The sequence below is a fragment of the Theropithecus gelada genome, chromosome 20 (assembly GCF_003255815.1).
Source record: "Theropithecus gelada isolate Dixy chromosome 20, Tgel_1.0, whole genome shotgun sequence".
Taxonomy (NCBI): domain Eukaryota; kingdom Metazoa; phylum Chordata; class Mammalia; order Primates; family Cercopithecidae; genus Theropithecus; species Theropithecus gelada.
In genome coordinates, this window is record NC_037688.1 from 32,740,065 (window position 1) to 32,762,159 (window position 22,095).

At 42.1% G+C, this 22,095-nt stretch overlaps 1 protein-coding gene across 5 annotated transcripts in view; it reads left to right on the top strand.

The window, feature by feature from the left end:
* ZFP1 (ZFP1 zinc finger protein) overlaps nt 1-21,876 on the top strand; it is a 25,053-nt gene extending 3,177 nt beyond the window's left edge. For 2 of the 5 annotated variants that reach the window (XM_025371392.1, XM_025371396.1), the window contains exons 2-4: nt 2,076-2,133; nt 16,415-16,541; nt 19,486-21,876. In XM_025371392.1, coding sequence (XP_025227177.1) covers nt 2,119-2,133; nt 16,415-16,541; nt 19,486-20,567 — 1,224 coding nt within the window. In that variant the 5' untranslated portion in view covers nt 2,076-2,118 and the 3' untranslated portion in view covers nt 20,568-21,876. The remainder of the gene's footprint in view (nt 1-2,075; nt 2,134-16,414; nt 16,542-19,485) is intronic. The other 3 variants (XM_025371394.1, XM_025371395.1, XM_025371393.1) reach the window with 2 other exon arrangements.
* Nucleotides 21,877-22,095: the final 219 nt, after the last annotated feature.

Below are 22,095 nucleotides of genomic sequence, written 5' to 3' on the forward strand. Positions count from 1 at the left end.
TTTTTTTTTTTTTTTTTTTTTTGAGACGGAGTCTCGCTTTGTCGCCCAGGCTGGAGTGCAGTGGCACCATCTCAGCTCACTGCAAGCTCTGCCTCCTGGGTTCACGCCATTCTCCTGCCTCAGCCTCCGAGTAGCTGGGACTACAGGCACGCACCACCACGCCCGGCTAATTTTTTGTATTTTTAGTAGAAATGGGGTTTTACCATGTTAGCCAGGATGGTCTCGATCTCCTGACCTCGTGATCCGCCTGCCTCGGCCTCCCAAAGTGCTGGGATTACAGATGTGAGCCACCGCGCCCAGCTTTTTTCATTCTTTTATCTTTTTTTTTTTTTTTTAAATTTCCTGACTTCTACAACTGATCATCCTTTTACTTTGAATGTAGCTATGTCTTTATATTTAAAACAAACTGCTTATAGACAGCATATGGTTTGGTCTTCCTTTTTTTTATATAATTTGACCTCTGTTATTTAATTGGTGTGTTTATACCAATTATTGATATAGTTGTATTAAAATCTACCATCTTGCTGTTTTTTTTCTATTTTTCTCATTTGGTCTTTGTTTCTGTTTTCCTTTTTTTCTGTCTACTTTTGGCTTAAGTGGGTCTTTTTTATAATTACATTTTATCTCCAGTGTTGTCTTACTGTGTATTTGTAAAAATTTAACAAAGTTTTTGGTTGTTGCTCTCAAGTTTAGTGGAATTTTAAAGATATCATACTGTTTTATGTCAGTATACTTGCAGCATTATACGCCCAATGTCATCCTCCCGTCTTTTGTGTTATCATTGCCATACATTTTACAGCATATTGACATAGGCTGTAAACCCACAAAATTTTGCTACTATTCTTGCTTTAGATAATCTTTCACAGTGATTAAAAGCAAGAAAAAGTATCTATTATGTTTATCCTTATTTTAACCATTCCCAAGAGATTTTCATTTATTTGTGTAGATTCAGGTTTTTAATATCATATTTCTTCTATTTAAATAAGTTGATTAAACATTTCTTCTAGTACAGGTCTACTGATAATGAATTTGCTTGCTGTGTTTTTGTTGTTTGAAAAAGGTTTTTGACTTCAGTATCATTTTTGAAAGATTTTCTGCTGAGTATAGAATTCTAAGTTAATAGTTTTTGCTTTAGTTGCTTTTTTGTTGTTGTTAAAGCACTTTAAGGATGTCACTACTTTGTTTTCTGGCTTAGTTTCTGATAGGAAGGTGGCTATGATTCATTATCTTGATTTTTCTATATGTAATATGTCTTTTTCCCTCGGGCTACTTTGAAGATTTTAACTTTGGTTTTCAGTTGTTTGGATACGATGTGTCCATGTGTTTTTGTTTGAGTTTAGTTTTTGGTATTTTCCCTGTTTGGATAAATTATCTGAGTTTCTTGGACCTGTGGTTTGATATTATTATTTTTGGAAAATTCTTGTCCATTATGTCTTCAAATACTTCTCTTCTCCTTTTGGAATTTCAGTTACATGTTTATTAGACCATTTGGTATTGTCTCACAGCCCTCAGATGCTCTATCCTTTTATTTTTTTCTTCCATTTCTCTTTGTATTTCAATTTGGGTAATTTCTTTTGACTTATCTTCAAGTTTACTGAAACTTTTCTTAGCTCCTTTGTCTACTAACGAGCCTGCTGAAAGATCATCTGTGTTACTGTACTTTTCTTTCTCAGCATTTCCATTTGATTTTTTTCTTGAAGTTTCCATCTCTGCTGAAATTCCCTATTTGTTTATTCATGTTGTCCACCTTTTCTAGTAAAGCCTTTAGTATATGAATCATAGTTGTGTTAAATTCCCTGGCTGATAATTTCAGCAGTTGAGGGTTCTGCTGATCGTTTTGCCTCTTTTGATAGTGGATTATCTTAGTCTTGCCTTTATGGGTGTCTGATAATGTTAGATTGAAGATAAGTGCTGTAAGTATGATATTTTCTGCCCCTTCTGAAGAGGCAAAGGGATTATCCCAGGAGGTGGTATTTTCCCAGGTGGTCTCTAGGGATTTCTAAACAAGTCACTCTAGGAATTGTAAGGCAGGTCAGACCTTTAATAACAATGCCTTCCTTTTTCCTCTATTCCAGTTTCGCCTTCATAGTTCTCTGCCTCTCCCAAAAACTGCAGAAAATGAACAAATCCCAGGTGAGTTGTTTGTTTATTCCCCATTTTGCTTTTCAGTGCATTTAAGGAAGTTTATAAGGATCCAGAAAATGAAATAGAAAAGTATGAATAAGACACAAGGGAAACATAGTAAGAATAACTGATCAATACCAGCAGCCAAAAAGCAAATTGAGTTAATTAAATGTCTTGCATTGGTTATGAATACCAGTTCTTTGGTTCTGTACATTAGGTCTGAATGCCTTTTATGGACCTTCATGTAGATGGTGTTTTGGATAGCACCCCCAGAAACAACCAACTTTGAAAGGGTTATCACTTTATCTGTGGTGGTTTCATATAACATTCCTCAGTGCAAGTGCAGAAGATTACTGTATGTATTTGGTTTTTCTAGTCAGATTAGCCTAATGCCAGAGAATGCAGTAAATATGTGGGTTTGTATTTAAATCCCCCCACCCCAAGCAGGTGCCACTGTCATTACTTTCTCATGTAACTATCCAGAGCTTATTTGTACATATTTACACAAGTACAAATAAAAGCACAAACATAAGATAGCATGTTAATCATACTTTTCTGTTTCTATGCATTCTGTTTGAATAGATTTCATTTTTTTTAGAGCAGTTTTGGGTTTACAGAAAAATTGAATGGGGAATGTAGTGTGTTCTCATATACCCCCTCATTCCCAACCCCTACCCCCAGTTTCCTTTATTATTAATATATGTATTAATGTGTATATTGTTACAGTTGATGAGCCGATATTGATATGTTAAAGACTGTAGTTTACAGTAGGGATCACTCTTTATATGCATTCTGTGTATTTTGACCAATATATAATGACACGCATCCATCACTATGGCATCATACAGAATAGGTTCACTGCCCTGAAAATCCCCTGTGCTCTGCCTATGCACCCCTTCCTCTGTCTCCCTAAGTCCCTAACACCCACTGATCTTTCTACTGTCTCATCTCCCTAGTTGTGTCTTTTCTAGAATGTCGTGTAGTTGGATTCATGCAGTAGGTAGCCTTTTCAGATTGTTTTCCTTCACTTAGAAATATACATTTAAGGTTCCTCCAAGATCGAGACCATCCTGGCTAACACTGTGAAACCCCGTCTCTACTAAAAAAAAAAATACAAAAAATTAGCCAGGAGTGGTGGCAGGCGCCTGTAGTCCCAGCTACTTGGGAGGCTGAGGCAGGAGAATAGGTGAACCCAGGAGGCGGAGCTCGCAGTGAGCCAAGATAGTGCCACTGCACTCCAGCCTGGGTGACAGAGTGAGACTTTGTCTCAAAAGAAAAAAAAAAAGAGGCTGGGCGCGGTGGCTCAAGCCTGTAATCCCAGCACTTTGGGAGGCCAAGGCGGGTGGATCACGAGGTCAGGAGATCGAGACCATCCTGGCTAACATGGTGAAACCCCGTCTCTACTAAAAATACAAAAAACTAGCCGGGCGTGGTAGCGGGCGCCTGTAGTCCCAGCTACTTGGGAGGCTGAGGCGGGAGAATGGCGTAAACCCAGGAGGCGGAGCTTGCAGTGAGCCAAGATCACGCCACTGCACTCCAGCCTGGGAGACGCAGAGAGACTCCGTCTCAAAAAAAAAAAAAAAAAAAGAAAAAAAAAAGGGAGAGAGAGAAGGTTCCTCCCAAGTCTTTTCTTGGCTTGATAGCTCGTGTCTTCTTAGTACCGAATATGTCTTGTTGTGATGTACCATGGTTTATTTATCCATTCACATATTGAAGGAACAAATAAACTTAGTGGCTTCCAGGTTTTGGCAATTATAAAGAAAGCTGTTGTAAACATCTGTGTGCAGGTTTTTTGGGGGCATGTTTTCAACTCATTTGGATAAATACTAAGGCACCTGGATCATATACTAAGAATATAATTAATTTTGTAAGAAACTGTGAAACTCCTATGTGGCTGTACCATTTTCCATTCCCAACGGCAATGAATGAGAGTTTCTGTGGTTCCACATCCTCACCAGCATTTTGTGTTGTCAATGTTCTGGATTTTAGCCATTTTATTTATTTATGTATTTATTTAATTTAATTTTTTTTTTTTTTTTTTTTTTGAGATGCAGTCTTGCTCTGTCACACAGGCTGGAGTGTAGTGGCACAATCTTGGCTCAGTGCAACCTCCACTTCCCGGGTTCAAGTGATTCTCCTGCCTCAGCAGTAGCTGGGATTACAGGTGCGCACCACCATGCCTGGCTAATTTTTGTATTTTTAGGAGAGATAGGGTTTTACCATGTTGGTCCGGCTGGTTTCGAACTCCTGGGCTCAAGTGATCCACCCGCCTTGGCCTCCCAAAATGCTGGGATTACAAGCATGAGCCACTGTGCCTGGTTATGGTTTGTGTTTCCATCTCTTAATTATGTGATTTGATTTTGTTTTGTTTTTGAGACAGGGTCTCGCTCTGTCACCTAAGCAGGAGTGCAGTGGTGTGAACACGACTCACTGCAGCCTCGACTTCCTGGACTCAAGCAGTCCTCCCACCTAAACCCCTGCAAGTAGCTGGGACTACAGGCACATGCCGCCATGCTCAGCTAATTTTTTGTATTTTTTTGTAGAGATGGAGTTTCGCCCTGTAGCTCAGGCTTGTCTACAACTCCTGAGCTCAAGCATTCCATGTCCACCTCAGTCTCCCAAAGTGCTGGCATTACAGGTGTGAGCCACGGTGCCTAGCCCAATTCTGTGTTTTTTAAATCACTCAGTAATGTATCTTTGAAGTATTTCCATATCAGAGCATAGAGAGTTTACTCATTCTTTTTTTCCCCTAATCAATTGTGTAACACATATACAGAATAGTGTATTAAAACATAACACTTTTTATATGTGTTATAACAACATGTATAACAAATATATATCCATTAAAGAATAATAATAAAATGGGTGCCCATGTATGCACCCAAGTTAAGAAATAGAACATTATCTGTTCTTATGAGAAATTTTCTGATTGAATCCACCTAGTAGATAGCCACTATCTTGATATTTTTCTTATTAGTTCCCTTGCTTTCCTTAGAGACTTTGCCACTTAGATATATTCTTTTTTTTTTTTTTTTTTTGAGAGACAGAGTCTTGCTCTGTCGCCCAGGCTGGGGTGCAGTGGCCGGATCTCAGCTCACTGCAAGCTCCGCCTCCCGGGTTTACGCCATTCTCCTGCCTCAGCCTCCCGAGTAGCTGGGACTACAGGCGCCTGCCACCTTGCCCGGCTAGTTTTTTGTATTTTTTAGTAGAGACGGGGTTTCACCATGTTAGCCAGGATGGTCTCGATCTCCTGACCTCGGGATCCGCCCGTCTCGGCCTCCCAAAGTGCTGGGATTACAGGCTTGAGCCACCGCATCCAGCCAGCGCCACTTAGATATATTCTTAATCTAATATTCAGTTGATAACCTATAACTGGAATTAATATCACTTATATATAGTCTTTTTTTTTTTTTTGAGACGGAGTCTCGCTCTGTAGCCCAGGCTAGAGTGCAGTGGCCGGATCTCAGCTCACTGCAAGCTCCGCCTCCCGGGTTCACGCCATTCTCCAGCCTCAGCCTCCCGAGTAGCTGGGACTACAGGCGCCCGCCACCTCGCCCGGCTAGTTTTTTTTGTATTTCTTAGTAGAGACGGGGTTTCACCGTGTTAGCCAGGATGGTCTCGATCTCCTGACCTCGTGATCCACCCGTCTCGGCCTCCCAAAGTGCTGGGATTACAGGCTTGAGCCACCGCGCCCGGCCCACTTATATATAGTCTTAATATAAAATTTAGTTAATAAACTATAACTGGAATTAATATTGCCTTGGTTTGTTTGCATAATCTTTTGTCTGATTGGTGGAGGTTTTTTTTTTCCTTTCAGACATGTGAGATCTAAAAGATGCACCCGTGGGCCCTTTGCCAAGACTTAGATTATCATTTATTTTTAAATTACACTAGCTAGTGTTAGCTAAGAAGAAATGAAAGCGCTGATGTATTGCTGGAGGTAGTATAGAATGATACAGCCTTACTGGGAGCAATGTGGCAACACCAAGCAAATTTAGCAGTACAAAGCAACTGTGTCTAGAAATTTGGCTACTGTTGGAGCCAGGCATGGTGGCTCATGCCTGTAATCCTAGCACTTTGGGAGGCCGAGATTGGTGGATCACTTGAGGTCAGGAGATCGAAACCAACCTGGCCAACATGGCGAAACCCTGTCTTCACTGAAAATACAAAAAAAAATTAGCTGGGCGTGGTAGCATGCGCATGTAATCCCAGCTACTTCGGAGGCTAAAGCAAGAGAATCACTTGAACCCAGGAGGCAGAGCTTGCAGTGAGCTGAGATCATGCTGCTGTACTCCAGCCTGGGCAACAGAGTGAGACTCTGTGTCAGAGAAAAAAAAAAAAAAGAAAGAAATTTTGCTACTGTTGGACAAAGGCTCCCAGGAGAAGATAAGCTGAGTTGAATTTCCAGGTATAGCCTGGCTTTGACTTTCCTGAGAGTTTACAGAAGTCCTGTTTGGGGAAGTCATTGGCAAGATCATGAGAAGCAGAGGGCTCAACACAGTTGGGCCATGTGACTGGGTCAGAGTGTAGACCAGGTATTGAAGTTTTGGTGGGAATATAATTAGAGGGAGTGGGATGCTGTGCGTTTTCTGCATCTTGGTTCACTGGTGAATAGCCACCTCGCAGGAGTAGATTAAAGCAGCACACTTCTGTGACATGAAATGAGTGTTCTTATCTGATCCAAGGCAGTCTGGTGTGGAGGGGAAAGACAGATGTCATCAGAACATGTTCGCGATAAGCCAAATCAAGTACAGATAAGAATCTGGGCCAGGCTTACCCAGGCATTCTGCTCTCAGGTTAATAAGAAGTTGGTACAGTGGCCGCAGGTAACTTGTTGATGACAACCCTCAAAATGCCAGCTTTTGAATCACTGTGTTCCAATCTGTACTACAAGCAATGTGGTGATAGTAGAGAATCAATGCTATTCTGCCATCTCCCATTCCGCCATCTCCTTCCTACTCCTCCTAGGGATTTCCTTCTCTCTCGTGGTGATCTTTTGTCTGCCGCCTCTCTTTTTTGGATTACTGTTGTTTTATTGAAGTACATGCTTCTGTAGCTTCTTGAGAAAGGGTTTGTGAGAGGCACAGTTTTTAGGATGAATTTCCGAAAATGTCTTTTTTTTTTTTTTTGAGACAGTCTCACTCTGTCTTCCAGGCTGGAGTGCAGTGGCACAATCTCGGCTCACTGCAACCTCTGCCACCGGGTTCAAGCGATTCTCCCCTGCCTCAGCCTCCTCAGTAGCTGGGATTACAGGTGTGTGCCACCACACCTGGTTAATTTTTGTATTTTTGGTAGAGATGGGATTTTGCCCTGTTGGCCAAGCTGGTCTTGAACTCCTGGCCTCAAGTGATATGCCCTCCTCAGCATCCCAAAATGCTGGGATTACAGGTGAGAGCCACTGCGCCTGGCCCTCATTCTGTTCTGGTATTTGATTGATAGCTAGGTATGAATGTGGATTTGCCCATTCATCTCTTTAGTTCTGTCAGTTTTTGCTTGATATAATTTGAAGCTTTGTTAGTCACTGCATATATGGTTATGGATGTGTGCACACATATGATTCTGTCTTCCTGATGGATTTATCCTTTTATCATTTTGGAATGCCCCTCTTTAACCCTGATAATACTCCTTTTCTGATATAAATAAAGCCATACCTACGTCTTTTTTTTTTTTTTTAGGACCAGATCTGGCTCTGCTACCCAGGCTGGAGTGAAGTGGCTTAATGTTGACTCACTGCAGCCTTAAACTCCTGGGCTCAAGTGATCCTACCAGTAGTTGGAACTACAGGCGCGTACCACTATGCCCAGGGAATTTTTGTATTTTTCTTTTTGGTAGAAATGGGATCTTGCCAGGTTGCCCAGGCTGGTCTCAAACCCCTAGGCTCACAGGATCTCCCTACCTCAGCCTCCCAAAGTGCTGGGATTACAAATGTGAACCACTGTGCCTGGCCCATACCTACTTTTTAAATGATTAGTGTTATGGTATATATTTTATTTTTGCTTCAACCTATTTATGTTCATGTATTTGTAGTATATTTCCCCTAAATAGCATGTAGTTTGGTCATGGTTTTGATCCAGCCTGTTTCTTTTTCCTTTTTTTGAGACAGGGTCTTCCTCTGTTGCCCAGGCTGGAACTTAGTGGCATGAACACAGCTCACAGCAGCCTCAACTTCCTTGATCCAGCCTATTTCTGTCTATTTTTTTTTTTTTCTTTTTGAGACAGGATCTCTCTTTCTCACCCAGCTGCTGTGCTGGAGTGAAGTGGTGTGATCTTGGCTCATTGAAGCCTCAACCTCCTGAGCTCAAGCAATTCCCCCACATCAGCCTCCTGAGTAGCTGGGACTACAGGCCTGTGCCAGTTAATTTTTATTTTTTAATTTTTTTGTAGTGTTGAGATCTTGCCTCCCAAAGTGCTGGGATTATAGGTGTGAGCCACCATGCCTGGTCTATTTCTGTCTTTTAATTGATTTATTGTTTTATTTGTGATTTATTTTTTTATAGGCATAGGTGAGTTTAAGTCTGTCATTTTGCTATTTATTTTTAGTTGTCCTGTGTATTCCTATTTTCCCTTTTATCTTAAGTGGTTGCTGTAGAGATAACAGCTTATAATCTTTACTGAGCACCTCTATAATATTTTGCATAGTACTTTACAGGTCGTCTGAAGTGTTTATGGGTTAACTAATATATTGGTACTCTCTGCATCTGCCTCTTTTGGGTTGTTTATCTCTTGATTGTTTTTGTCTTGTCTTTTTTTTTTTTCTTTTTTTTTTTTTTTTGAGGCAGGGTCTTGCTCTAGGGGCTTGCCCAGGCTGGAGTGCAGTGTCTTGATTTACATTCACTGCAACCTCTGCCTCCCGGGCTCAAGTGATCCTCCCACTTCGGCCTCCTTAATAGCTGGGACTACAGGCACATGCCATTGTGCCCAGCTAATTTTTGTGTTTTTTGTAGACAGGGAATTTTTCTGTGTTGTCCAGGTGGGTCTCGAACTCCTGGGCTCAAGCAATCTACCCACCTTAGCCCCCCAACCTGCTGGGATTTCAGGTATGCACTGCATGCCTGGCCTCATTGTTTTTGTTTGCTTGCTTGCTTTTTCTTTCTTTTTTTCTTTTTCTTTTTTAACAGGGTCTTGGTTACCCCCAGGCTGGAGTACAGTGACACGCTCACAGTTCTCTGTAGCCGTGACCTCCTGAGCTCAAGCAACCCTCCCACCCCAGCCTCTTGAGGAGCTGGGTCCACAGACATGTGCCACTATGCGCAGCTAATTTTTGTACTTTTTTAAGATGGGGTTTTGGTATGTTGCCTAAGCTGGTCTCAAACTCCTGGGCTCAAGCAGTCCACCTGTCTCAGCCTCCCAAAGTGCTGGGATTACAGTCATGAACCACTACACCTGGCCCTGGTTTTGCTTTTTCACATGTCTAGCAGTTTTGTTTGTACGCTGGATATGTTGAATGATACATAGCTCCTTCTAAAAAATGTTAGGTTTTGTCTGCCAGATAGCTAAATTATTGGCAGATGATTCTGATCCCGTTGGGGCATGTTTTTAGATTTGCAGGTGTGGGTCTGTCAGTTTGGTCATACTCCTTTCTCCTAGGGTATGGTCCATCCTTCTAGGGCATGGCTTTTCTGGCATCTCAACTGTTTGCCAGTATCTCTATCTTGCTGGATTCAGACTGTCCTAGCTCCTCAGCACTACGCAACCTCTGAAATCTCTACTCAGCTTTCAGTCTCCCAGTCATTGCCACTAGTTCTCTTGGAGGCCTGTCTTCCACCTACACATATTAGGAACTAGCCAAAGATCTGAGGTGAATCTTTATGCAGAATGTTAAGGCTTCTTCTGTATGTCTTTCTTAGCTCCATCACCCTGTGTCTTAATCCATTTTTTGCTGCCATGGCAGAATACTTGCGACCAGGTAATTTATAAAGAACAGAAATTTATTTTCTCGGCTGGACAAGGTGGCTCATGCCTGTAATCTCAGCACTTTGAGAGGCCAAGGTGGGTGGATCATTTGAGGGCAGGAGTTTGAGACCCGTCTGGCCAACATGGCAAAACCCTATCTGTACTAAAAATACAAAAATTAGCCAAGTGTGGTGGCACTTGCCTGTAACCCCAGCTACTTGGGTGACTGAGGCACGAGAATCACTTGAACCTGGAAGGTGGAGGCTACAGTGAGCTGAGATCACGCCACTGCATTCCAGATTGGGTGACAAAGCGAGACTTTGTCTCAAAAAAAAAAAGGAAGAAATTTATTTTGTCACAGTTCTAGAAGCTGAGAGTCCAAGATCAAGGTGCCGGTGAAGGCCTGGTCTGTTTTTCCAAGATGGCACTTTAAATGCTGCATCCTTCAGAGGGAAGGAGTGCTGTGTCCTTGCATGGCAGAAAGCAAAAGGGCAAAAAAGGAGATGAACTCCTTTCATCAAGCCCCTTTAGAAGGACATCTGACCCCATTCACAAGGGGAGGAGCCTCCATGACCCAGTGACCTCCCAAAGGCCACACTTCCCAATACTTAATTGGGGATTAAGTTTCAACATGAATTTTTAGAGGGGACAAAAATACTCAAACCATAGCCCTGCCCCTAGATCCTAGTTGCTTTACAGACCCAAACACCAGTTTGTGTTTTTTTTTTAATTTATTTAATTAATTTTTGAGATAGACTCTCGCTCTGTCACCCAGGCTGGGGTGCAGTGGCATGATCTTGGCTCACTGCCACCTCCATCTTCTGGGTTCAAGCGATTCTCCTGCCTCAGCCTCCCGAGTAGCTGGGACTACAGGCACGTGCCACCACGCCTGGCTAATTTTTGTATTTTTAGTAGAGACAGGGTTTCTCCATGTTGGCCAGTCTGATCTCGAACTCCTGGCCGCAAGTGATCTCCGTGCCTCGGCCTCTCAAAGTGCTAGGATTACAGGCATAAGCCACCGCACCCGGCCAACGACACTCACTTATGCTTGGGCTTTGTTTTTCTGTGCCATGGTTCAGCATCATTGTGAATGCGTGGCTCTCCTCTCCTCATATATGCCTTTTGGTAATTGTAGCCCTACAGTGATTGCTCTCCTGTGCTTGCAAGTAATTATTTTATTTTGTTCAGTTTTTATGGTTTGCCTCTCTGATAATTTTGAAAATACTGCTTTCCGGCGTAGTCAAGAGGTCTGAAGGCTTTCAGTCTCCTTACTTGTAACCTGTTCTCTCCTGAAACTCACAGGCTTTTGTCTTTGCAGCCAGTGTTCTGAGATTTCCTTAGGAATTTTTTTCTTCCGTTTTACATGGTAGATAATAAGATTTATTTCACAGAAATACAAATAAAGCATAGTAGTTTTATGAAAAAAAATTATATATATGTGTATATATATACATTTTTTTTTTTTTCTGAGACGGAGTCTCACTCTGTCACCCAGGCTGGAATGCAGGGACACAATCTCGGCTCACTGCAGCCTCTGCCTCCCGGGTTCAAGCAATTCCCCTGCCTCAGCCTCCCAAGTAGCTGAGATTACAAGTGCCCGCTACTGTGCCCGGCTAATTTTTATATTTTTAGTAGAGACGGGGTTTCCCCATGTTGGCCAGGCTGGTCTCGAACTCCTGACCTCATGTGATCCGCCCGCCTCAGCCTCCCAAAATGCTGGGATTACAGGCGTGAGCCACAGCGCCCAGCCAAAATATTTTTATGTATTAAAACAGTTGAAAGTAACTTCAGTATGGTTCCACTTTTGAGACAGCGTCTCACTTTGTCACCCAGGCTGGAGTGCGGTGGTGTAATCTCAGTTCACTGCAGCCTGGAACTCCTTGGCTCAAGCAATCCTCCCACCTCAGCCCCTCATGTAGCTGGGACTACAGGTACGCACCACCATGCCTGGCTAAGTTTTTGTATTTTTTTTTTTTTAGAGATGGGATCTTGCCCTGTTGCCCAGGCTGGTCTTGAACTCCTTACCTTAAGTGATCCACCTGCCTTGGCTCCAAAGTGCTAGGATTACAGGCATGAGCCACTGCATCCGGCCCAAGTGTAGGTCAACTTAATTATCCGCCTAGTTTGCTATCTAGTCAGTGCTTAACATTTTGACATGTTTCCATGTATTGTGTATGTTGAAGTTTTTAAAAAATGTAATTTCAACTTATTTCAGATTTGGGGGTACATGTGCAGATTTGTTAGATATTTTTCACGATGCTGACGTTTGGGGTATGATTGATCCTGTCACCGAGTAGTGAGGATAGTACCCAATAGTTTTTGCTTTGTCCCCCTCCCTTCCCTACCAGTAGACCCCAGCGTCTGTTGTTACCATCTTTATGTCCATGAGTACCCAGAGTTTAGCTCCCACTTATAAGTAAGGATATGCACTGTTTGGATTTCTGTTTGTGTTAATTCACTTGGGATAATGTCCTCTGTCTGCATCCATGTTGCTGCAAAGGATATGATTTCATTCTTTTATATGGATGGGTTTTTAAATTTATATTACTTGTATTATATTACATTTTAAATGTGTTAAAATGTAATTTTTTTGTTTGGTTGGTTTTGTTTTCTTTGAGACAATCTCGCTCTGTCGCCCAGGCTGGTGTGCAGTGGCATGATCTTGGCTCACTGCAACCTCTGCCTCCTGGGTTCAAGAGATTCTTCTGCCTCAGCCTCCCAAGTAGCTGGGATTACAGGCACCCGCCACCATGCCTGGCTCATTTTTGTGTTTTTAGTCGAGACAGGGTTTCACCATGTTGGCCAGACTGGTCTTGACCTCCTGACGTAATGATGCGCCTTCCTTGGCCTCCTAAAGTGTTGGGATTACAGGCATGAGCCATTGCGTCTGGCCAATGTTTTTTATATTACACAATTCATACATTAATTTTGTCCCTTACTGTCTCTGTCATATGAGGATCTGCCCTCCCCAGCATGCTGTTTTTTTTTTTTTTTAAGTAGAGTCTTGCTCTGTTGCCCAGGCTAGAGTGTAGTAGTGTAGTGGCGTGATCTCGCTCACTGCAACCTTTGCCTCCCGGGTTCAAGCAATTCTCCTGCCTCAGCCTCCTGAGTAGCTGAGACTACAGGTGCCCACCACTATGCCTGGCTAATTTTTGTATTTGTAGTAGAGACTGGGTTTCACCATGTTGACCAAGCTGGTCTCGAACTCCTAACCTCAGGTGATCCACCTGCCTTGGCCTCCCAAAGTGCTGGGATTACAGGTGTGGCCACTGTACCTAGCCTTTTTTTTTGAGACAGGGTCTTGCTGTGTCTCCAGGGCTGAAGTGCAGTGGCATGATCACGGCTCACTGCAGCCTTGACCTCCCAGACCCAAGCTGTCCTCCTACTTGAACCTCCCATGTAGCTGGGACTACAGGTGTTCACCACCACATCCAGCTAGGTGTTTTGTTGTTGTGGAGACAGGGTCTCGCCATGTTGCCCAGGGTGGTCTCAAACTCCTGGGCTCAAGCAGTCCTCCTGCCTCATCCTCCCAAAGTGCTGGGATTACAGTCATGAACCACAGCACCAGCACTGTTCATGTCACCTCAACTCAACCCTAACATTTTGACCATTAAAGTCAGTCTTTCCATCTTAGAGATAACCAGTATGTTTTGTTTGGGTGTACCCATGCCCTTTGTTAAATCACTTTTATATTGCATGAACAGGATTATATAGAATTTTGGGTCATATTATGTGCATTTTTTGGAATTTTGTTTATTGATGTTCCTTTGACAGCTTTCAGTGCCTTTTGTTTTTAGGCTTTGTTACTTTGTTTATATTTTAGCTAGATCATTGAAGTTTGTGGTGTTTTTAAAGTTTGCCTCTTGTAAAAATTATATATAGGTTTTTAAACCCTGAAGGTCTTAGTCTTTTAGCAGAAATTTATCCCATTTTATTTTGATTACTGATTTTATCTGCTTTTCCTTCTCTGCTTGTATTTCTACCCTTTAAAGGTTTACGTTACTTTTTCAGTACTTACCTATTTTAAGCAAAAGTTAATCAGAATTTTTCTTCCAAACATGGTACTTCTTCCTGCCGCAATGTCTAAGTTGATGACATGCGAAAATTAGTTTAATACTTCGTTCCCCATTCCATATTTGCATACTTTTAATGTTTTACTGGTTTGCTATTGCTTTTTTTGCACATTCAACTGATTCTTGCTAGGCTTAATTTTGGTTTTGGTACATCTTTTAATAGTAGTAATAATGCCTAATACTTGACATCTATTGTGTACTAGTCATCATTCTAGACTCTACATCAGGGGGTGTCAAACTCTGGCCAGTTGTGCAGATGGGCTGCTGCCTTGTTTTTGTATGACCCACAAGCTAAGAATGGTTTTTTTAAATTTTTTGAGACAGAGTCTTGCTCTGTCACCCAGCCTGGAGTGCAGTGACGCAATCTCTGCTCACTGCAAGCTCCGCCTCCCGGGTTCACACCCTTCTCCTGCCTCAGCCTCCCAAGTAGCCGGGACTACAGGCGCCCACCACCACTCCTGGCTAATTTTTTGTATTTTTAGTGGTAACAGGTTTCACCTTGTTAGCCAGGATGGTCTCAAACTCCTGACCTCGTGATCTGCCTGCCTCGGCCTCTTTTTATGGTATGACGGCCAAGTCGGTTTGTTTCAGCAGAGACTACGTGTAGCCTGAAAAAAAAATCAAATAGTTACTTGACCCTTTATAGTAAAAGTTTGTCAACCAACTCATTCTAGATATTTTCAGCACTTTGAAGATTTGTCTTCTGACTTCCATTGTTTATGTTGAGAAATCAGCTGTCAAGTTTTTTGTATCTCTGAAGACAATACCTCTTTTTTTCCTCTGGGTTTTTTTCTGAGACAGTCTTGCTCTGTCACCCAAGCTCAAGTGCAGCAGGGATTACAGGCGCCCGCCACCACGCCCGGCTAATTTTTATATTTTTAGTAGAAATGGGGTTTCACCATCTTGGCCCTGAACGCCTGACCTTGTGACCCGCCCACCTTGGCTTCCCAGAGTGCTGAGATTACAGGCCTGAGCCTGGCCACCTCTGGGGTTTTAAAATCAGTTTTGTTATACTCTGAGTGGGTTTTTTGGTTTTTTGTTTTGTTTTGTTTGTACTTATTGTACTTGGGGTTGGTGGTTTTAAAACTATAGCCTGTTGTGAGGTGTGTTGGAAAATTCTCAGCTATTCTTTTTTTTTTTTTTTTTTTGAGACGGAGTCTCGCTCTGTCGCCCAGGCTGGAGTGCAGTGGCCGGATCTCAGCTCACTGCAAGCTCCGCCTCCCGGGTTCCCGCCATTCTCCTGCCTCAGCCTCCCGAGTAGCTGGGACTACAGGCGCCCACAACCGCGCCCGGCTAATTTTTTGTATTTTTAGTAGAGACGAGGTTTCACCGTGGTCTCGATCTCCTGACCTTGTGATCCGCCCGCCTCGGCCTCCCAAAGTGCTGGGATTACAGGCGTGAGCCACCGCGCCCGGCCTAGCTATTCTCTTGTCAAATATTGTTTTGACTGCATTTTGCCCCTCCTCTTGGGACTCCCGCTGCAAGTATATTAGACCTTCTCAGCTCGTCCCATGTATCTTTTAGGCTCCTTAATGTACCTTTTGCATTTCAGTCTAGATATTTACTGACATTTTTTGACTAATCATTTCAGCTGTGTCTGGCCTGTTAAATTCAATCATAAATTTTTAAAAATTTTTTTGTACAATTTTTATGGCTTGAATAGGGGGATGGGGGGACAGAGATCCTTACTTGTACCTGATATTTTATAGTTGGAAGTTGATTTTCTGCCTTTAAGTAGTCAAAGTTTTAACTCTTTAACATCGATATCACAGAAATAATGCCTATGTGAGCTTTATTAAAAGCACACTGGTAACACTGCATACCTAATGTGCTTGTCTCACAGCACACATCTCGAGAGCAGAAACAGTGGTGCAGTCTTGGCTCACTGCAGTTTCTGCCTCCGCCCACCGTGTAGCTGGGACTACAGGCATGCGCCACCATGCCCAGCTCAATTTCTTTTAGTAGAGATGGGATTTCACTATGTTGACCAGGCTGGTCTCGAACTCCTGACCTCAAGTGATCTCCCCCTCCCCCAGCCTCCCAAAGTGCTGGGATTACAGGTGTGAGCCACCATGCCTGGCCAACAGTGTTTTATTAATCTGAGACACCTATCAAATATGACAGTGCCAGAGATAATGGGAATCTGAATAAATCTCAACTATTTATAAAAATATATTTTGGAAGATGTGAAAAAAACGGTGAACAAGATGTATCGTTGGTGTAAATATATAAATTTTCATGGTGAATGACTTACAAAGTTTTCATCTATCCTTTCTGTATCACCAAATGATCATCTTAGGATGAATAACAATATGCTGTTTTAGGGATCAGTTTCATTCACGGATGTGACTGTGGACTTTACCCAGGAGGAATGGGAACAACTGGACCCCTCTCAGAGGATCCTATACATGGATGTGATGCTGGAGAATTATAGCAACTTACTTTCAGTGGGTAAGGATGGTTTTCATCAGGTACAGCTCACCGTTTTCCTAGAAGTATTTATGTCCTGTCTCAGTGAACAGAAATGAGCTTCTGAATTACTACATGTTTTTGGCCTAAGTCTTCAGGTGTTAAACCTGAGAGATCTTGCAGCCTTTAAAGCTCTGTCTCTCCTTTCCTTCAAGGCTTCTGAAGTCCGAGCAGTTGTGAGCTATGTCCCATTAGTAAACTGCTGTCAAGCCATAGGCAATTTTCAAGTTGGAGCAACAAGAAGAGTTTTGGGTAGCATAGAGCTGTCAATTCAGAACGTTTTAGGGGAATATGACAGGAGAAAGGGAGAAGCAGAAGCCAGTGGAATTAGTATCCAGGAGATTATGAGCAGCTCAGTACCTTTGAAATACTTTTCAGGAATCTGTTTTTCGAGTCCCTAACCCTTAAATATAGCTGAGGAGAGATGACCTGTACCTTAAGTCTCTGAATCATACCTCCAAATGCCCGTCTCCCCTGCTTACCTTTTTTTTCCTGTTTAACCTTAGATATTTGCCTTTCACACTTGAACCCTGATACTTTCCCAACACATCTTAAACTTTTGTTGTAACTAGTTGCTCTTTCATTAGCATTCTCGTTTTGCCAGAATGGTAACATTTGTATTTTAGCTCTTAGGAATCGGTGTGGTGGCCTTAAGATAGATTTTTCAGTGTGAGAGTGACAGTGTTGTCCTGGAAAAAATGGCAGCAGGATCACAGTAACATAACCAGTAATAACGTAAGATGATGGTCTAGGTTGTTGCTGGGTAATTTTAAATTGGTTTTAGCTTTTTAGATGTAGGGGTACATGGGTATATTCTGTGATGCTGAGGTTTGGGTTTGATTGATCCTGACACCTAGGTCGTGAGCATGGTACCCATTAGCTTTTCAACCCTTGCCTCCCTTTCTCACCAGCCATTCTGTCTACTATTGCCATCTTTATGTCCATGAGTACCCAGTGTTTAGCTCCCATTTGTGAGCCTCCATGTTGCTGAAAAGGACAGGATTTCATTTTTTAATGGCTGTGTAGTGTTGTATCTTGTACATGTACCGTTCTTTTCCGGTCCACCATTAATGGGCAGCTAGGCTGATTCCATGTCTTTGCTATTGTGCATAGTGCTGTGATGAACCTACAAGTGGGCATGTGTCTTTTTGGTAGAATCTTTTTTTTTTTTTGAGACAGGTCTCATTCTGTCACCCAGGCTAGGGTTCAATGGTGATATCATGGCGCATTGTAGCCTCCACCTCCTGGGCTCAAGTAATCTTCCCACCTCAGCCTCGAGTAGCTGGGACCACAGACAAATACCACCAGGCCCTGCTAATTTTTACTTTTGTAGAACAAGTACTGTAGATCCTGACCTCAGGCCAGGCGTGGTGGCTCCCGCTTGTAATCCTAGCATTTTGGAAGGCTGAGGCAGGAGGTTCACCAGAGGTCAGTTCAATACAAGCACCAACAACATGCAACCCCATCTCTACTAAAAATATAAAATAAGCCGGGCATGGTGGCGTGTGCCTGTAATCCCACCTACTTGGGAGGTGGAGGTTGCAGTGAGTGGAGATCACACCAATTGTACTCCAGCCTGGGCAAGAGAGAGAGACCCCCATCTCAAAAAACAGTAAAGAACTCCTGACCTCAAGTGATCCTCCTGCCTTGGCCTCCCAAAGTGCTGGGATTACAGGCATGAGCCGCTGTGCCTGGCCAAATGATTTTTAATGGGATTGCTGGGTGAAGAGGTAGTTTTGAATTATTTGAGAAATCTTTAGACTGTTTTCCACAGTGGCTGAACTAATTTAAATTCCCACCAACAGTGTGTCTTAGCCTTGCCTGTATCTGTTTGTTTGACTTCTTAATAATGAACCTGGGTAACTTGATCCTTAAGATTCTGAACACATTAAAAGTAGGCTGGGCACGGTGGCTCATGCCTGTCATGTTGAGAGGATCCTTTGAGCCCAGGAGGTCAAAGCGCAGTGAGCTATGATTGTGCCACTGCACTCCTGCCTAGGCAACAGAGGGAGACCCTATCTCAAAATAAATAGGAATGGAAGAAAAGTAGGATATGATAGTGAAAACATGTTCACTCTCCCAACAACTTCAGTAGGAAAAAAAGCAATAAAACCAGCAGCCATCAATGATCCTGTTGTAAGGGTTGTATTTTTCTTAGAGAATGAGTTTCTAGGTTTTACTATTTGCAAGATTCTCACTTTGAGATTTGGAGCTCTGCTGTATGGCTGTCACTGCAAACCTAATGAGAAGTGCTGCTTTCTGGAAATCATTTTGGTAAAGATGAACAGAAGAGAAAAAGGTGAAAAAGCTTAGAACCATGCAGACTGGTGCTGGTTCTACCATAGTAGTCTGAGTTTAGCAAATAATACTCTTGCTCGAGATCTGCGTAGGTATTTTCCCTTAATTCCCTCATCTACTTACTTTCTCCGTCTCTGTGCTAACTGCAGTGTCCTCAAGAACACTGTAAATCTCCATCCCTGGAATTGCCAGCCTTCTCATATTATTTGTGTTCTGTTTTCTGTCTTATTTCACCTTCTCTGCCCACTTTAAGGTCATTTTGTCATCTGGCATTGCTACTTGTATTGATTTTGGTTTTGTTTTTTAACCACATGGGAATTTAGCATAATCACTGGGAATTTGAAATTCTTGTCCTCTGTGATAATTAGGACATAACAAGATTTTCTATACTAAACATCACATGTTTTTTTCAGTATCTCTGCAATCCAGTATGCGTTCCAAATCTTGCTATTATCTTTCTCTTTCAAAGTTTGAAAGGAAACATTTGCGCTGGGAATTTTTTAATATTGGGAGACTGGGTCCCAAACTAAAGAGTCTGCCCTGTGATTGAACACTTGTGAAGACTTCGCATTCTGTAACATTACAGCAGAGGCGTTGACAAGGTTCTTTTCATTGTGCTCTATCCTAGAAGTGTGGAAGGCTGATGACCAGATGGAGAGAGACCACAGAAACCCAGATGAGCAGGCAAGGCAATTTTTAATTCTTAAGAACCAAACCCCAATTGAGGAAAGAGGTGATCTCTTTGGAAAAGCACTTAATCTGAACACAGACTTTGTTTCTTTAAGACAAGTACCCTATAAATATGACTTATATGAAAAAACTTTGAAATATAATTCAGACTTGCTTAATAGTAATAGAAGCTATGCAGGAAAGCAAACTGATGAGTGTAATGAATTTGGAAAAGCACTTCTCTACCTGAAGCAAGAGAAAACCCACGCTGGAGTACAATATTCTGAATACAATAAAAATGGAAAAGCCCTCAGCCATAAAGCAGCCATTTTTAAACATCAGAAAATAAAAAATTTGGTTCAACCTTTCATTTGTACTTACTGTGACAAGGCTTTCTCCTTTAAGTCACTCCTCATTAGTCATAAGAGAATACATACTGGAGAAAAACCGTATGAATGTAATGTATGTAAGAAAACCTTCTCCCATAAGGCCAACCTCATCAAACATCAGAGAATTCACACTGGGGAGAAACCCTTTGAGTGTCCGGAATGTGGAAAAGCTTTTACCCACCAGTCAAACCTCATTGTACACCAGAGAGCACATATGGAGAAGAAGCCCTATGAATGCAGTGAATGTGGAAAGACGTTTGCCCAAAAGTTTGAACTCACCACACACCAGAGAATTCATACAGGAGAGCGACCCTATGAGTGTAACGAATGTGCAAAAACCTTCTTCAAGAAGTCAAACCTTATCATACATCAGAAGATTCACACGGGGGAGAAACGGTATGAGTGCAGTGAATGTGGAAAATCCTTCATCCAGAACTCACAACTCATCATCCACATGAGAACTCATACAGGAGAGAAACCCTACGAATGTACTGAATGCGGCAAAACTTTCAGCCAGAGGTCAACTCTTAGATTACACTTGCGAATCCACACAGGAGAGAAACCATATGAGTGTTCTGAATGTGGGAAGGCCTTTAGCAGGAAGTCCCGACTCAGTGTCCATCAGAGAGTTCATGTCGGGGATAAACCCTGAAACTCCAGCCAGGTTGTACTGTGGAAAACTCCTGCCAGAACACTTCAAGCGGGTGAGAAGCCTCATGACAGTTTTGAGGGAACATGGGAATTCATACCGAGATGCAATCTCAACTCAAAAATGTATTAAAAATAGGATCCCATGAGAACATTATACTGGAAGTTACATGTGATACCCAGCTAAAGAATACGTATCAGAATATATCCAGTTGTAAATAGCCATACCCAGTTGTACTACAATGAGCTTTTAAAAATCTTGAATGAATTGAGTATTCTAGGCAGCAGCATAAGAGATATACAAACAGTATCCTATGAATTTAGTGGTTTTATGTGGATATGCCACGAAACACAAGTGGTATGTTTTAGATCTGCACATGTGAATTTAGCATAATCACTGGGAATTTGAAATTCTTGTCCTCTGTGATAATTAGGACATAACAAGATTTTCTATACTAAACATCACATGTGTTTTTCAGTATCTCTGCAATCCAGTATGCGTTCCAAATGAAATGTGTAACAGATTTAAAGTAGCATGGAACTTACGTCTTTCCCTACTGCTTGCTGGCATATATAAGTTGGTATGAACATTGTTTTTGAGCTGCCTCTTACGAAACAGAAGACAGTGTTGAAGTTTTCCCTGCTTCTGGTTTGCTGAAGATTTTCTAGAAGCACTATTTATACAAATATGCAAATGTGAAATAATTGATCTATAGCATGAAGGAGGCAGACATGAGTTGTACTACTCAGTATGCACCACAGAATAAGTTTGCCATGTAAAGACAATATCCCCATTCATCATGCTCTTATTTTCCAGTGGGATATTTGCATACAAATGCATGTCTATTACCAAAATATTGTGTAACACAGACAGAAACTACCTGTTTTTGTCTTTCCTTGTTTCCCTTAATATTTCATGAATTGTCTAGCAAAAATGGTAGGATGCTTCTATAGTTCACAAATGTTACATTTCAGAGACCTTAGAGGAAAAATTATTTTAAGTAACTGTCAACTGTTTCATTGCTTTTTAAATTTTTCATGTGTATAACACCCCCTTTAGAAATGATTTTTTACAATATTTTGTTTAAAGGAGGCATGTCTACTTCCTTGAGTTGCACTATTGCCAACCTAAAACATTTCCCTTTGGAACATGACTTAAAAGTTATTACCTTTCCTTTAAATGTTTACACTTTTATAAAAGTCAGATTTTTCAGTGGTCTCTCCATATATAAAGAATTTTTGTGTAACTCAAAGATATGCTTTTATAGACTTGATTTCAAAATTTTTATTTTTTTTTTGATATGGAGTCTCGCTTTTTCACCCAGGCTGGAGTGCAGTGGCCCTATCTCGGCTCACTGCAAGCTGCAACTCCCGGGTTCACGCCATTCTCCTGCCTCAGCCTCCTGAGTAGCTGGGACTACAGGCGCCCACCACTGCGCCCAGCTAATTTGTTTGTATTTTTAGTAGAGATGGGGTTTCACCATGTTAGCCAGGATGGTCTCGATCTCCTGACCTTGTGATCCGCCTGCCTC